We start from the raw sequence: 18560 nt of genomic DNA on the forward strand, positions 1-18560 counted from the left end.
TAATAAGAGTCTCTCAGTTTCCCTACTGAATGGCTCTTACTAAGCAGTAATAGGTGCCTACCTGCAAAAGATGTTGACACAGAGGATACAGAGCACTGACTAAACAGAACAGAAATATCAAGAAGCTGAAACTAACCAGTATTGTACAACAATGAACATTCCACATTTCCAACAAAATTGGAATTTTGTAATATGGTCTCAAATCCATTCCAAAGGAAGACAAAAAAATAGAAGAGTCTTTGAACAATAAACACTCCATGTCTGTGCTGCAATCCCAATCACTTACCTTTGTACATATTTCAGTATCAGGATTGCATTGCAAAATATCTCTCACCATTGTAGCATTTCCTTTTTCAACAGCCCAATATAAAGCAGTTTTGCTATCCTACAAAACAAACAACATTTTAGCGACTTTTCAGCCAGCAGGATCAATACTGTAGACCATAAAGGGATAATCACTTTTTAAAGTCTCACAGCACGATTATATCAAAGGTCAAGAAAGACAGGAGACACTACTACATTCAACTATAACTTCAAGTTGACTTGGGGTAAGCAGAACATAACTCCTCACACCAGATTGTGGCTAAAAATAGGTTTTTACCACCTGTACAACATGTCAGGAGAATCTTTAATTACTAAGAATAGTTAGGATCTGCTTTGTTATCCAAAAGATGGCACTTCCAACAACACAGATTCTCCTAACACCATATGAGGCATTCCTACAGTCGTGACTCAGATTGAAGTGTACCACCTATGGACAAATCAACACCATTTCTTGCAGTCTGTTTTCTCAGATAGGTTTTACAACCCAAGTATAAAACGACCCAAATCTTTTCCATTTGCAAGATCAGAGATCTTTATATTGAGTTTTTAGATAGCTATGAAAAATAAATTGTGAGAAACAGCATGTTATCAGCCAAGTAAGATTGGTTCTCAAATGTAATTTCAAGAGCTAATGAAGAACTCACTCCATCCCTTCACCCAGGACTGCCTTCTTGGAAGCAGTAGGGCAGGGACAAATGTGAATTCTCAAATGGTGTGACATTAAGACACAAGGAAGGAAGCCTTGGAAGAGACTAGTATGCCAAGAAGTCTGCTTTGGATGATTCATCTCTATTAAGAGTAAGGATAACCGAAGATGCAGTGCACAGTCTGCCAACATACCAAGACCTTCAGGCCACCCTAATTTGCTGGCCATAAGACTGACTTACTAACCTCTCAGCATATGGCAGCTGTTCCATACCCCTAACCATTTTTGTTGCCTTATTTAATCTTTTCCAATTCTGGTGGGTTTGGGGTTTTTTTTTGTTTTTGTTTTTTGTATTCTGTAGGTGTTTTTTGTTTTGTTTTGCAATGAGGCAACCACATCTGCACATAGTAGTCAAGATACAGGTGATTCAAAATTCATGGATCGGGGAGAATGGAAGGTCTCACCACAAGAGAGTTAACTTATAAATATTTACTCGCTTTTTTCAGCATGCTGGCAGACCCACTGAGAACTTTGGTCTATTTGTACAAACTTGTTTTTAAATATTAAGATAAAATATGGAATAGTTTTTAATAAAGTTAAAACTTTGTCTACAAGCCATATAATTTCTCCAAGCAAAGCTTGTGGAAAAAAAAAAAAAGAAATAAAATCACACTTACTCAACAAAAGGCAAATAGGAAGTTTTCAAGGATAATGGTCATCCACCTTTCCAGAATCAAACAATTTAAAAAAAAAAAATCTAACTTTTGTCTCCAAAGGTAACCTGACAACTCTTCAAAGACTAACTATGGATGAATTGACGTAGCTTTTTTAAGTCTGCTGACAGACTACTGAATTATCTTTGCTGTTTGTTACAACTTTAGCAAGGTACAACCACACAACACAAAGTCTGTGTCTACACTAAGACAATACTTTGAAATGGCCATCTTAATGGCCATATTGAAGAATACCAATAATATTCAGCACCTCATTAGCATTAGGACGATTCCAGCTGTGGCGCTTCAAAAGCAGCAGTTCGGTGAGGCTACACAGGTGTCCCTTTCAAAAGGACCTTGCACATTTCGAAATCCCCTATTCCTCTCATTTGAGGGGAATAAGGGGATTTCGAAATGTGCAGGGTCCTTTCAAAAAGGACCTCCGTGTAGCCACGCTGAGCTGCACGCCTTCGAAAGCGGTGCTTTTGAAGAGCTGCAGCTGGAAGCATCCTAATGCTTATGTGGTGCTGAATATTCAATTCAGCACCTCATTAGTATTCTTCTATATGGTCATTAGCATGGCCATTTGGAAGTTTTGTGTTAGTGTAAACACAGCCAAAATGATCTTGCTTTAGTCTCTTTTCACTGGAAGTAGTTTCTGACCAGCCAGTCTGGTCAGCTTTTTCCACTGTTTCTTGGGAAACCTCTGACCAGCACCAGAAGCTATTTGGTGAAGGTGACTAGGGGAAGGAGGTCAAGCCATTGCGACCCAGTCTTCCCTATTCAATGCAGCAGACAAGCAGCTATGCGAAAGTTTTCCTCTTCCATTGCAGTAGCCTGAGGACATTGAAGGATTCCAAATTATCAGACATATAATGGACAAAAGCTGAAGTGACAGTTGGTATTCCCAAGCAGGATCCAGTTACAATATGATGGCATGAAGCCTAAAAAAGTCCCTTTCCTTTCATAGCTGCTGGGGGAGACAGCTTGGTTTTTCTCTTGTTCACCGCACAAACATTGGAGCACCAAATCTACTATACATGTCTAGAAAGTTTAGTGTCATAGCAAGCAGGACATGGGTGCTTTACCACATACTGAAATAAAGCTGATGGAGAAAGGTTAGAGGAGAAGTGAACGTGATAAGTTTGAAAAGAGAAGTACAATACTTGTGCAGAGGTTTTACAGGCAGAAGAAAGAAGAGACAGAAAACATGGAAGAAGTTATGAAAAAAGCAAGAAGAAGCAAGACTGTGGAAGTAAAAATAACAGTAATTGAAGCTCTAAGCCAAGAAGGGAAGAAAGTTTTAACAAAAAACAAGAAAGATGTTGTGATTCGGCCTTGTCAAATAGTACTAAAAAAAATTATTCAGTGAATTTCATCGGTATATTTAATACAATGCATATAGCAAATATTCTTCCTGAATACTAGCAAAACGCATCAAATCTATTCAATAAACACTTCTTCATACAGATTAATAGGCTTTTTGTCTTCTGGCTAGTAGATTTTGGACTAATTTTTCAAGTTATATTTTTCAAGAAATTGCAATCCTCAAACTTCACATACCACCTAAAGGACACAACTTCAAAAGCATTGTACTTACTTGGCCTCTAATGTCTATATCAGCATATTTATGTAGCAGGGCCCTCACAATTTCAACATGACCTCCTCTAACAGCACCTATCAACACAGTGTCTCCACTCTGAAAATAAAATATATGATAGAAAATAGGAACAGCAGATTAATCCTATTTGATTACAATGATTTACCAAATGGAAAACATAGTATTTTGCCTGAAAAATCACATTAGGTGACAACTTAAAGCCTCTGAATGTATAAATTATGCCCATTTTTACTGAACACTATATAATTAAATATATATAATTTAGTATAATATATAATGAATTATATAATGAACTTCTGATTACACTTGTTCACTACACTCAGATAGCAGAAAAAGCTTCCATTTTTCAAACATTTTTATTGAAGGAGGTCAGAAATTAAGAGTGAAGTAAAATATAAGCATGATCACAATCTAAGGAACTAAATCTTAACATATTACAAGCATAGAGAAAACATGAACATGTGTGAGGGAAAAAAAAATCAATTTTTTCTTGTTTAATTCTGTGGTAAATCATAGGCATTCATACAGAAAAGTCGTGTTGCAGTCTTTCAGAAATCTTGTTTATTCTTCGTATAGGATTGGGGGATTTTTTTTTTTTTTTTTTTTTTACTTATGTCTTCACTTTTGACAAATAAGCGCTATAAGCAAGTGCATGATTGTGGTCTCAACTACTCCAAAATAAAAGAGGATTTTCACACAAGTTACTGGAATTTATGTGGGATGTACAATTTGCAGTATAAAGCGTAACATCCAATATAAAATTTATTTAATACATCTCAATTTACACATCTACTAATTATTTTACCTCACAAAATGAAGGCATGAACTGATACAGCTGGTCTATTCTTTTCCACAGTGAAACAGAGAAAATAAATGCTATAATGAACAAGTAAATCTGAACATAATCACCATTTTGTATAAGCCATCTAATGGCCTGAGTTTCATTAACATCCCCTCCCTAGTAGCAAAATTATAAACATATATGCTTCGAGTCAAAATGGGTGTTGGCACTTTTGCTATTCACAACTTTAAATCCCGCTATATAATACTGATTTCATTTTCAGTGACAATTGTCAAAATAGCATTTATCTCAAAATTGTCTTTTTTTTCTTTTCAGTAGACTACCCCGTGTTACAAAATTTGTATTGAAAAGGAATAGGGCATAGGGAGCAGGACACCATATAATAAGTTTACGTATCCTTTAGAACTTGAAAATAATTATTCAACCACCAACATGCTTCATAACTTCAGATCCTAATAAGAAAACTTAAGAATGAGGAATTCTAAGCCGTTCCAATTAGAAGTCATTACATATCTGGCTCCTAAGAGAAGGTGAGAGTACTAAGTATTTTAACATGGGTTTCTGTAAGTGTTTAAGACTGATACTTTTTCATGCCACATACACCTCCAGACACACTGCAGTTTAGTATAGAACTGTTTAGGAGACTCAGGAAGCGGATATTGAAGTTATGGCAATTTTTTTTTTTTTTTAACAACTCAAAGTTTTTGTCAGTGTGCCAAATGTATTATGTGTTGGTATTCAGCAGAACATAATCTTAACTGTCTAATGGTACAAATCAATCCCTACTAATTCTGTTACGCTCAAATATATCAGATCTGACAATAACTTTATTTTCATCATCGTCCCCTCTCTCATTCACAGTGATGAAATCAATTTCCAATATTATTTAAGCTTTTGCTGTCAAAAAAAAAACTCCTAGAGTCACAACAAGATAATACCATACTTATCATTCGCTATGATCATTACTTGCTCCTGTAAAGTGACTCCTAGCATTTTTATGCATCAGTTTTACCTACATATTTTCAAAAACAGCTTTGTATTAGATAAAATTATGGTAAACACTTTCACCTCTAACCATGAAAGATTGTGAAACATTACCCACCAAATATTAGCTGCTATTGTAACTGAAGAGAGAAAAAAACAAGATGCCAATCCAGAACGAAATGACTAAGTTCCACTACCTTGTAACCATTACCTTGTAACCAGACACTGCTAGAATCATTTTAGAAATCATTAAGAATGGCTCGAGACCCATTACATTTTTCTAAGTACCTGTCAATATCAGCAAAAAAACCTGATGTGTTAAAAATGAAAAAGGCATTGAAAACTCAAACAAATGATTTTCTGCAAAACAATATTTATTTTATTCTGGAAGGGACAACTCTGATCACTTATTCTCACTTCCTGAATAACAAAGGCCACAGAATATCAATCACCAATTCCATCAAGGGAAGCTATTTTTCTTCAACATTCCATAAATGAACCCTGTGTTCAATGTATTACAGTCGATCTACTGGATGTCTTTAGAAAGACATCAAAAAACAAAAAGCACATTTGTTAAGCAACTCAGGTGGATGTTCCCACAGTGCATAGCGCTACAATGTTCAGCCAGGTTGTGAATGGATGTAATGACTCTTACAAATCAAAGGAGCTGGGAAAAGACCTGCTGAAGAGGTGGACATTAGTCCACCTATGTGTTAGAAGCAACTGGTAATGCCAGAAGAATATTAGACTTTCTTTACCTTCATATAAACAGTATATTGTTACCTATCAAGGATGTTGCCTATGGCAGATTAAAAACTGTAATATAAAAATTTGCCAGCTGGTGGCAAAAAAATTAACACACAACATTAAAATATACAGTATATGATAAACTGATCACAACAGTATACGCTACATAAAGTTATTCAGGCTTATATAACAGACACCAAGTTTGTTAACAGAATACTTACTAACCCTATCAGGAATGTTCACGTAAGTTCCTGCATCAAGAAGATCTTGCACAATTTCTGTATGCCCTTCTTTTGAAGCAATCATCAAAGCTGTATTTCCATCTTTATCTGTTAAATTTACATTTGGATTCCGTTTCAGAATTTCCTTTACAGAGTCAGTGTAACCACCTTTTACTGCTACAATAAGTGCAGTCATAGAGTTCTTTAAAAAAAAAAAAAAAGAAATTATTACACACTAAATAAGGAATACAAATACAAACATGAACTGTACAATCCTTCTGCAGTTTTATGAAAATAATATCAGTGCATTAGTACACTAGATATGCCAATTCCATTTCAGAAAATGTAAATTAAAACCATTATTTTTGTTTGTTTACATTTTATACAAACAATAAATCGGGGGCGGGGGAGGTTCTGCTCACTTTGAAGTGAAACTGTAGCTCTTCACTGTCTGTCCTCTAACCATCTGAAGGATTATCTGGAATTAATATTAATGATGTCACAAAGTTTTCACCAGCAACTAGACTAGTTGGTTTTAGGAAGAAGGGGCTTTTGGAGACGGGGGGGGGAGGGGCGGTCCTTCTGCAAGGCCCCCCGTCTACATGGGTGGCGTGCATACAAAAAGTGGCACTTTTGAATTGTGTGAGGCTGCCATTATGCTAATGAGGCGCCACATATTCATGTCAGTGCCTCATTAGCACCTTCCGAACTCCCTCATTAACATGCTCCTTTCGAAAAAGAGGGGCCACCATAGAAACAGCCATAGTGTGCACTCAGACTCAAGATTTGTCTCCATCGAGACATAACACTGCATCTAAGTTCAGGTTGTAGTGGATAACATACATCCAAAATACCAATACATCAGTTCCAAAACAGAGGTCTGCCCACATGGTTCCTTTGCATGGCTAAAGATTTACAAAGGATGCTGTCACACAGATTTAATGCAAATTTTGAGTGAGCCAGTATCTTCTACTACTTCTATAATGTATGTGTTAAACTTAAAAATCATAGCTTAACAAATGGCAATGTTGCAGGTAACAGTATGAAATCCATACTAATAAGAAGCTCTGATTGCATTTCCTGTATGCCTCTTATTAGATCTTAAAAAATAACCTGCACACTGTTCAAGACCAATAAATTGTATTTTCTTCATTGTCATCATATACCTTTGTTTCATTTTTGCACACCAGAAATGCCAGTCTATTTATGATGCAAACAAAAAGTGGCCACATCTTACCATAGAAAATAAAATTAGTTACTTACAGCCCCCTCTTGATCAACATCAGCGCCCATTTGCAGCAAGTACTTCACACATTCCAAATGACCCTTCCTAGCAGCCCAAATCAATGGAGTGGTTCCATACTATAAACAAAATTAGCAAGAAAAAGCTTAGTATATTCTTTCAAATTGCTTTATTGTATTTCATGTCCAGAATGGACAATATAAGTGTCCTATACTGCATACACAGTGTGCTTGGCACCATAAAATACACACAAATAGAGACAAGCCTTGCCTTTCTCAATTACTTTACAGTATAAAAAAGTTACACACCTAGCAACTATAGTAGAATCATGTCATAGGAACAGAGTTTCAGGGAAGAGTTTTCAGAAGACAATGATACTTTGGCATAATGGATTATTCCCTGAATAGGAGGCAACATGTAAAAAGCCATCATGAATGTGAGAAATGGAGAAGGCTATTAACAGCATAGTGATACTAAAATCATAGATAGACAGAACAGGGTAAGACAAGATCCATAATGTAAGAGTGTGGCTATAGTGTCAAAACATTGAAATGTAAAGTTGTGCACAAAGAGTCTACTAGGGGTGGGAGTGCACAAAGTGGGGATGGACGCATTTTGGATGGATCAGGAGAAGACGTAGTACAAGTGTCATGGCAGTTACTGAAGATCCTATAGTAAATTCAAGTTAGGAAACTATGGAGGATTGGACAAACATTATTGATTGGTCACAGTTTCACTAAGGTCTCAACAGTCTGCAATAACCGTGTATTTCTTCCCAAGGACTCTGAGGTGCAGGATTTGATTCACAAAGCCATCAGGCCTCAACCCAGCAAAGTAACTTTAAATCATGTGACTAGATCCATTGACTTCAGTGGAAACAACCTCATGCTAAAACTGAAGATTTTTTGCGGGAGAGGGGAGTTGAGGGATCCTTGACAAACTCAGTTTCTCTAGCCTTCACACTCCCCTAAATTTCAGACTATGCATCAACATGCATCTAATTTCCAACGCATTTTTATGAAGAATTTTGGTTGAAAATAATAGTTTAGATTGAGAAGGGAATTTATTTTCAGATGAATGATTTAAACTGTGGTTGATAACAGGGTAGGTCAATTTTTGTATTTATCAAAGTGAATAAGCATCAAGATTTCATGAAAAGGAGCTTTTAAATATCAAAAATAAAGATATATATGGAGAAGAATTCCTACAATAGCTGATCATTGAAAGTTTCTTTCCTACATAAGGAATTAAATTCTATCATTAATGACTACTAGTTTCATCTGGGAAAACACTGTTTGAAAGACCAGTCTGAGGGGTATTTTCAGACACAGGGAATTTAAAAAAAAAATTTTTTTTACTCTACAGAGACATATGATTTGTTTTCAGAGGAGACATCCAGAGCACCACAATGGGGTCACTTACCATCAGCTATTGATAAAAGGAAACTGAGCAGCAACCTACTCATTTTTTACAGATGAAAGAATAAAGTGCTTGTGTGAGGAAAGGTTTTCATTCTTGTAACTCTAGGGCTACATCTACACTAGAGCGATCTGTCGACAGAAGCTGCTGCAGGAACAGATCTTACGACAAAACCTCTGGTGACAGATTGCGTCCACACACAAAAGCAGATTGAAAAGGCGATCTGTCGACAGAGAGCAGCCACACAGCCCGGCTACGCTCTCAACAGAACAGACCCCAGAACTTCATCTGACAGGGTCACAAGGCCAGCAAGCCCTTTGGGGGCCTCAGCCAGGCACTCTCTTAAAGGGACTCTCCACACACACACTCCCTACCCATACTGAGGCTTACCTACCCCACTGAGGGACAGCACAGCTACTGCAGGGCTCACACGCTTTCTGTGAGAGTTTGACCCTTCCAGATAGCCATGGTGCCGGAGCAGCCCCTGGGCTTGCGCTGGACCTACTTCCAGTTATTTGAGCTGCTGATCACCCTGATCATGGCTGTTCTCCACCTCCTCTGGGGGGATGCACCTACCACTGGTATTGAGGAGCATGTCCTCATTGTCCCAGGCCTTTCCCACACCTGTGCCCCGGGCAACCAGGCTGATCTGGAGGTGCACCACCTGTGGGACTGGATGGTCATCAGGCAGTGGAATAACCAGCAGTGGCTTCAGAACTTCTGTAAGAGGAAAGACACCCTCCTGTAGCTCTGCACCTGGCTTGCCCCCACCTTCCAGAGGAAGGACACCTGGATGCGGCCCGCCATGCCCCTGGCATACCAGATCACAATCAGCCTCTGGAAGCTCACTACCCTGGACAGCTACCACTCTGTCAGGAACCAGTTCAGCCTGGGGCAGTCCACCATCAGGGCTCTCCTCATGCAGGTCAGGCACGCTTGGGCTGCAGGCCTGCCAGCATGGAAGGGAGGCACAGTGGGGAACCTATCCAAGGGGGACCCTTGGTGGGGTAGGGGTCAAGGGTGCGAGACGTGGGGAAGCCCTGTCTCCAGGGGACCATACTGTCCCACCCTCACACAGACCTGCTGCCAGGGGGGTTGGCAGAACCCAAAGAGGCTGGGGGCGGGGAAGGGGTCAGAGGAGCCCATAGGGAGCAGGGACATCCTCCCTCACTTCCTCACATGTGTCTGGCCTCCTCCCTATGCAGCCATCAACATGCTCTTGCTCCAGAGGTCGTCCACATCACAGACCTGGATGCGGTCATGGCTGGCTTCGCCATCCTGGATTTCCTGAACTGCTTCGGAGCAATTGATGGGACCCACATCCCCATCTGTGCCCAGAATGGTACATCAACTGCAATGGGGTACTTTTCCCATCATGCGGTGGGCCCTGATCAACCACCAGGGATGGGTCCTTGATGTGTATCAGGCGGTCATACCAGGCACGTGATGCACAGGTGTTCTCTAACTCCAGCCTGTTCTGGAGGATGGAGGCAGGCACCTATGTCACTCCAGGGAGCTGGCGGATGGGGATGTGCAGATGCCACTCTGCATCATGGGGGATGCCACCTATCTCCTTAATCCCTGACTTATGAGACTGCACATCGGCCACCTGGACCGCACCTCGGACCCGTTCAACGCCCACCTCAACCAGGCATGGAACCAGATCAAGTGTGCCCTCAGCCATCTAAAGGCATGATTCAGGGCTGGATGTGGGAAAGAACAATGTCCCCAAAGCCATGGCCACCTGCTGGGGGGCAGACGCTGCTCACGGCTACAAACAGCCAGGTGCAGCTCCCATCCACCAAGCCCACAGAAGCAGGGTGCAGATTAGGCAGGCCTTAAGCCTGTCTCCCGAAGCCCCCAATCACCCACCCAAGGGCACCCCCAGCAGGAGCCTCAGGCCCACAGCCTACCACAAACCCTCCCATTGCCCACACACCCCTCTCCGACCCTTCCCCAATAATGAGAGGCGGGGGGGTGATGGAAAAATAACTACTTTACTTTAAAATAGAAAAACATGCACAAAATAAATGTGATAAAAAACTATGTACAATGTGCAACAATATAACTATATACATAGGGAGGGCTTGGGATGCGGGGGGTACACCTGAACTTGGAGCGGGGGCTTGGGAAACAGAATGGGAGGCCTCAGTCTAAGAAGGGGGTAGAAGGCAGTGCCCCACAAAGGAGAGGGACCTCAAGTGGCATTGGCCTTGGGATCCCCTCCCACGTGGGTTTCGGGTCCTCTAGGGCTGGGAGCACAAGGAGGTAAAGGGGTGGGGGCTGCAGCGGGGTTAAACTTGGCAGGGGGAATGGGGAGGCCTGGAGGTGATCAGCCACCATGCCAGGTCCATGACAGGCAGCAGGATGTCTGGCAGATGCAGGACAGCGTGGCCAGAAGGCAGGGATAAGGGGAGTGATGGCGGCAGGGTGTGTGGGGGCAGCAGCTGTGGGTAGATTGGCCAACCAGTCCCGCAGGGCGCCAGTGACAGCATCCAGTCAGGACATCAGTTGGTCTGAGGCCCACATCCACCACTCCTGGAGGTCAGCCATGCAAGGCATCATTGTTGGGCCAGCGACGGCTCCTCCATCGGTGGGCCCACACTGGTGGCAGTGGGGGGCGGGCCCCCTCTGGCACCACTCCTGGGCTAGCTGGCTCCAGTCCCTGGATGGGGCTGCATGGCGCAAGGTGGGGTTGCCCCAGCCCTCCTACAGTGCAGCTGCAAGAGAGAGGGAGGACAGACAGTGACTCATTCTCTCCAGACAGCCCCTAAGGCCCTGCGCCCCACCTACAGGCTGAGGGAAGGGGATGTCCTGGGAGCCCAGGCATGTGTGCCCTCCACAGCGGGCCATGCCATATGGCAGGCCCATGTGCCTTGGGGATGGGGCTTACCGCTGAGCCCCCACCCCACCCAAGAGGCTAGTGGCACAGGGGGACTGTCTGGCCACATAGGGGCCCCCACATGGATGGCGGGTGCGCCAGTGCAGCCTGGGCCTCCCTAGGGGCCCCCTCACATGTGTGCAGCTTGCAGTGCTGTCCATGGGGGTAGGTGCTGCCTATCACCTGTGGGCATGCCCGCAAGCTGAAAGCCACGCTCCTTGGTGGTGTGTCTGGGGTTGAGGTGTCACCCGTGTAGCTGGCCCACTCCCAGCTAAGACAGAGGAAGGCAGTCCCTTCCCCTGGGCCCCTGGGATTTGTGTGCAGCTCCCCCGTGAGGCTGCCAGTGGGCTAGCACCCATGCCGAGGGGCTACCTTCTGTGTCTGGTTAGGACACGCTGCCTTGCACCTGGTTGCATGTGCTGGGACTGCAGCATGGGGTCCCACCTGAGCTGGCCTGGCAAGACTTGTGGCATGCCCCATCTGTGCCCACCCCTCACACCCTGGGGTGTGTGATCCGTGGGGTACTCAAATAGATCTGAAGACACCCTGCACGTTGCCTCAGGGGCCTGAGTCCAGTACGAAGACCAGGATCCCCTGACTGGATTCAGGATCCATGTTGGGCTCTGGCTGGGTCCCTGGCTGCTCCAGCTCCAGTGGTGTTGCAGCAGACCTCCTGGGCAATGTCCAAAGTCTTTCAGTTTGGGGGCACTATCCTCACCACCCACCCACCCAGGAGCTGGTGGAGCTCCACAGAGAAGGGGCAGATGGCCATCCTTGCCCCCAACCTGAGGCATGGATCCCATTCCCAGACACAGCCCGGCACAGTTCTTACTTCTGGCCTGCACCTGGCTCCAGGGTGAGGGTGGGGTTTCCACAGTCGGCCAGGGCTGCAGCAAGGCAGATGTACCCCAGGGCATTGTGCCTCTTCACCGAGGGATCCAGTAGCATGACCTCCTTGACTCAGAAGCACAGGAGATCCTGAAGTTATGGCCATGTCCAGGGTGGGGTCCACTTCTTTGAATCCCAGGGTGGGTCCTGGGACCCCTCAAGGCAGGTCCCACAAGGGGCAAAGTGTGTGTTGGTTGGCCTCAGCCATCCACCCTGGGTCCCATGGAGTGGCTGTGAGGGCACACAGCTACTAGCATGTAGCTCTGCTGCTTGCATGCTCTCAGCTTCCTGCCACGGGACTTCTGGGGTTCCCTGCAGCTTTATGGGCAGCCAGAAGCAGGAAACAGAGCTTGGCTTGCGGTGGAAAGGGAGCCTCCCGGCCAGATAGCTGGTGCCATCAAGGACTAATCTGTTGACAAAAGACCCTGACAAAGTGTCCATACAGCTTTTTTATTGACAGATTTTGTCAAGAAAGGCGTTCTGCCTCATGGGACAGACGCAGAAGTCTGTCAACTAAAGTGCAGTGTTCTGTTGAGTTTACTGTCAACAGAAGGCATTTTTAGTGTATAAGTTTCATGAGTTTTGCCGACAAAATCAGGGTTTTGTCAACAAAACTCTAGTGTAGATGTAGCCTAAGAATCTCATTGAAGATTTAAAAAACAACAAACCAGATTTTGAAAGTAAGTTTCCCTAACAAATAATATGTTCCTTCAAATGAGAGGGGAAAAGGGGTTAAAAGAATAAGCAATGTTTTGGTGTTGTACTTTTATTCAGGACTTTGAAAGGAAACCATACAGAATGTTAAAATATTAAAATTAAAAAAAAATGACCTGCCAGTTTGCAAAATGGAAAATAAAGTTAAATTCTTGTTTCAAAACTCTCCACTTAGTAATTTACTTCCATTTAAATCTTTCTGTTAAGTGTCATCAGTCTGCATTTTCATTATCACACCTGATCTATGCGTTGGAGCAGGAATGCTGAACATTATCTTAGATTGGCCAGGAAGCAACTTTGAATTAAAATGAATTTTGTCATTCAAGTTCTCTTTATGAATATCTGAGCTAAACCTTCCAAATAAATACTTATTTTTTTTATAATCATCTTGATTAGGTGATCAAACTTACTCTTTTCTTTAGGTGTGAAGCAATAAAATGGCAATATTCTTTAACTTGGTTTGCTAAGCTTATTCATTTAGGCTGAAGTTGCGTTTATATCCTTTTCAGAAGCTATTTGCTTTCGTTCAGGGCTCAACTAACTGGTCAAAGAGCTGGACTTCACAAAATGAAGTTATCACATTTAAAACACTTGCAATTTTAACTGCTTTCTCACAGGTTTCTAAATACTAGAATAAGATGTGTATGCAAGTTAGATTAGCTCTATTCTACAAGCTACAAAAGCAGAAGAAAAAAAACATCTTTTAAGGAATCAGTGCTCAGTGCAATATTCTGCTATTATATTTAGCATAATAATTATTGTCAACTATTAAATATGATTAAGCAAGAATACTTTGAAAGGATATTTGTCAAATTGATGGCTTGGACTACGTCACAGGAATTTTAACCTTCTGAGCAAAACAATGCAATTCAGGCTAATCTTTCAGACTCAGTGACTGATGTTTTAGTCAGAAAATATACACATTTTGAAACTCTCACATAAATGATATTTTTAGGAGGACAAATTCTTGATATTGTCTGCTAGATAATTTCCTGAACATTTGCTCTTTTTTCTGGGCTGCACAAACATTTCTGTACTAATATAAAGAACTAAACAAACATTATAGCTTACTTTATCAGAGCAGTTGACTTTAGCTCCATGTTGCAATAAGAGATGTACAATATCCGAGTGGCCACGTCCTGCTGCCCAAATGATGGGATAAACACTATATTGCTTAAATCAAATAATAACAATTTAAAAACTAAGCCATGTGAAACAAAGACATTCGTAACTGCACGAATTTTTCTATTTATATAGGGATATCTAACAGAATACCTCAAAATGAAAAATGAAAGGAAACATGCATATAATTATCTATTGATCATATTTGAGTAACTGTTGCCAATTAAATGGATTACAGGTTGGACCTCGACAGCCTGGACTTCCGTTGTCTGGCAACATCTGCAGTCTGGCATCCCTGGGAGTGCTTCTGGGCAGGAGCACTCATGGGCAGAAGCTTGACTCTGTGCCCATCAACTTCTCCCAAACCCTCACAGAGGGCCACGTACATTTGTGGTGCTCAAGGAAGGAAGGGGAGGACGCTCAGGAAACGAGGCATGGTGGCTGTGGACCACCATGGCCAAAGGCCAGAAGCGCAGACTGGCAACCATGCAGGGGCTCTGTCACCATCTCCCAAGCACCACCTTTCTGTCACAGCTGGGCTACACAGTCACTATGCATCTTCTCCTGAGTGCCACCAGATCTGGCAGAAGAAAAGAGGTCAGCACTGACCTCCCCTGGTCCTGCAAATTCCCTTGTTCACGATTGGTTACATGCCAAAGGTGCTGGACCAGGGAGATGCAACCTGTAGTCAGTAGTAGAGTTTGGACAGAGTTGCTCTTAAGAAGGATGAAAAACATCATTTCCTAATACCTCATGATTTACACAGCGGTAATGACAAATAGAGCCTAAAAAAACATTATGTACATATAACAAATTTATATAAGCTTCGAGTTGTCTACATTTATATGACACCTTCTAACACCAACATAAGCTAATAATGCCAACAACAAACTTAGAGGATAGAATAGATTCCCCAAAACAGCGTCATCATGAGTTCTTATGAGTCTCTTTATGTATAATTATCTCATAACCCAGACTATTTGTTCATTAAAAAGAAATAGAGTTAAGTTACTACTCTTAGGCTGTGGCTCCACTACCACCTTCCTTCAAAGGAAGGATGGTAATTAGGGTGTTGGGAGTTCACTAATGAAGTGCTGCCGTGCATAGGCAGCACTTCATTAAGCAAATTCCTCTGCCCCCGCGGCAACTCTGAAGTTTTAAACGTCTAGTACTGAGGAGTAAGGGGACTTTGAAGTTGCCCCGGCACTTCGAAGTACTGGCGGGTGCACTGCAACTAGACATGCACCAGTAGTTCGAAGTTTAAAACTTCAGAGTTGCTGCGGGGGATGGGAATTTGCTTAATGAAGTGCTACCTATGCACAGCAGCACTTCATTAGTAAACTCTCAACACCCTAATTACCATCCCTCCTTCGAAGGAAAGTGGTAGTGTAGACAAGCCCTTACTTATAAAACGTTTATTCAATTATTCATTTTTAGAAACACAGTAATTAAAACTGAACAGAATTATCCTACTCTACATGGCTTACAACACATAGAAATTACTGTCATTTACTTAGTATCTTCATGAAGTAAAGTTTAAATATATAAAATCATCTGCCCCTCATTAATAGTTTTATGGTTAATTCATAGCAACTATCATTTCATTGCCATGAGATGCACTATAAAATTTTATATAGCTCTCAGTTCTTCACAAGATACTACTACTACACATTTCAGACTTTTGAGGGACTTTAACGCCTCTCAAAGATAAAAATCTTACCTGTCCAGTGACGTTTGGGTTTGCTCCTTTCTCAAGAAGCAACTCAGCTACTTTAGTACAACCTTTATAAGATGTCCACATTAGGGCTGTCCACCCCCCCTGTAAAGCATAATAAAAATATTAGATATTTATTTAAAACTCATATTAATGCAGTTTCTTTAGATGCATGCCTGTTCTTAAACTTCTATCTATAAGCCTATCACAAGAAATAGTGACAAATGTTGCAAAAATTCTAACACAACGAATTTAAAATTAAACTTTTTTGCAGCAACATATAGAACGTAGGGCAGTTTGTGTGGAGGAGGAGCGAAAACACTCTCCTAAATTATTGCTGCAGACCAAAATCACAGGCTTCAAACAAAAGAATTGCAGAATTTAGACTGAATAAGGTGCTTCCATAATAGCTCTCAAATGAAGTGAACAAACCTGCCAGCTAGCTGAATAGAAGTCATTAGAAAACCCATGAACAAATTTCAATTCCCTGCTCTATCAACCTAAACCAATAGATATCAAGAGCATGGCCAGCCACTTGACTGTATAATGTTTCATAAAGGAAGAGCGTACATGGTTTTACCCCTACCAAAAACAACATTTATTTTACTGGAGAACAGCAACAAAAATTCCTTTTTTTTTCTTCCCCCTCTATCTCCAGCAAAATCAAATCCCCAGAGTCCAAAGAATTTCAGGAGTTAGACTTTGCAATTTAATGAGATTAACTATCCCTAACATATGCCATATAAGGAGACTACCCTACCAGTTTTACATGCAACTGCACAGATAATCAAGTTTCTAAATTATACTGAATTTGCTGAATGGATTTAAATGTATCCTTTAGATGAACTCTACACTCAGCAGAGGAAACTATTAGGCTATGGCTATTTAGTTTTAGGAAGAAGGGGCTTTCAAAATCAGGGGGTCCTTTTGAAAGGCCCCTGGCTACACGGGAAGCATGCATTTCAAAAGCGGCACATTCAAATTGCACGCGACCACCATTATAGTAATGGGGGGGCTGCATACTCATATCAGCACCTCATCAGCATCTTCCAAAATGCCTCATTAACATGCCCATTCTGAAAGGGATGGATAGTGCAGCCACAGCTTCAGAGTCCTCGTTGCTTTGCCATCCCTAATTTATATCTGCAAATATTAAATTTAATTTCAAGTTTTTAAATAAAATGGATAAGACTTTTAAAATCTGAGATTCCTGCAATACAAAAGAAAGTTTTCATTTCACAGAAAGTTTCAGTATTTTATTTTGAACTCTAGAAGAAATTCTAATGCATGGAAGAAGAGAAGCACCTTACAACAAGTATGTTCTTTTCTATTAACAGATAAACATTTTAAAGCATAACTTTTTTACATTTTAAAGCATTCGCACAATAGAAGATCTTCATTTGGTTTTGCACAGTTGCGAAAAAGTCAACTCCATATATGTCCCTGTTAGTGTAACTATTCCATTTTAAAACTAGAATAAAAGATCATACCATATCCCGGTGCTCCAAATTTACATTACAGTTAAGTAACTCCTTCACAATGTCTACATATCCTTCTTTAGCTGCTGAAATAAGAGCTGTCCAGTTATCCTAAAGAATGAAAAAAGTTGAAAGATGTAGGGTTTTATTTTAAATTTAATTAGTGATATTTACAGAAAATGCAACATGAAGGTTGTACATACCAAGCTACTAATCCCTGTATATAGTGGTTCCCTTACAATTGCAGTATTATTCTTAGTATAAAGTACAAATTAATATTTATAATGTGTTTTGCTTATTCAACTGACAAAAATACATCCACTGTGAAACTGTGGATAGATGTTCAATATAATGTGAGATTTTATGCGTTTCCTAACTATGAAATGTGAGAAGTATGTAACTCGGTAAGACCATGGTAGTGAATGCCAGCAGGTTTCCATGCCCCCTTTACGGTTTATGTCCCTCTCTCCATCTCTGTTTCTATTTGCATTGAGGTTTGGTGCTCTTAGTCTTATTGATAGAAAAGAAAATCATCATATGGGATGAATTCTATCAAGGTATAAACTACCAGTCTTTTTTTTTCCCCCCCACCAAATGGAGGCCCCTTCATCATAGACTAATAAAAGGATAAAGGATAAAGATGCTTACACTAAAATCTGTAACAAATACTTTCTATAACTAACAAAATTTACAACCTGCTCGCTCAGATTCCCCCATCAGTTTATACCTCAGTTTTTCTATGACCAATTCACGATAATTACTCTATTCTGTGTAAATAAAAATCTAAAGTTCTTTTTCCATCTTAATTTTCTTACTCCAATGCAACCTTCAACACTAAAACATTTCCTCTTCCCAGTCTGCATACATGGGGGGAGGTGTCTTGAATTCCCTCACAATGAACTTTTCTGATGCTTGTAGTTTCTCTTCCATGTCCAGATACTACTTCTCAAATTCCAAAAAGCTTCATTCTCAGAGATCTACACTTTTCTAAATAACAGCTCCCTCTTGAACACTTTTCTTTCTTTAACTTTGTTTCAATGGTA

The 18560-nt window shown here is 41.2% G+C and overlaps 1 protein-coding gene across 4 annotated transcripts in view; it reads right to left on the reverse strand.

The window, feature by feature from the left end:
* The window catches only part of KIDINS220 (kinase D interacting substrate 220), a 137941-nt gene that overhangs the window by 101113 nt on the left and 18268 nt on the right, over positions 1–18560 (reverse strand). For all 4 annotated transcript variants that reach the window (XM_074991232.1, XM_074991231.1, XM_074991233.1 and 1 more), the window contains exons 4-10: positions 17530–17628; positions 16046–16144; positions 14275–14376; positions 7322–7420; positions 6063–6260; positions 3284–3382; positions 287–385 (exon numbers count right to left, since the gene is read on the reverse strand). In XM_074991232.1, coding sequence (XP_074847333.1) covers positions 287–385; positions 3284–3382; positions 6063–6260; positions 7322–7420; positions 14275–14376; positions 16046–16144; positions 17530–17628 — 795 coding nt within the window. The remainder of the gene's footprint in view (positions 1–286; positions 386–3283; positions 3383–6062; positions 6261–7321; positions 7421–14274; positions 14377–16045; positions 16145–17529; positions 17629–18560) is intronic.

This window comes from Carettochelys insculpta, chromosome 3 (genome assembly GCF_033958435.1).
Source record: "Carettochelys insculpta isolate YL-2023 chromosome 3, ASM3395843v1, whole genome shotgun sequence".
In the NCBI taxonomy this organism is placed as follows: Eukaryota; Metazoa; Chordata; order Testudines; family Carettochelyidae; genus Carettochelys; species Carettochelys insculpta.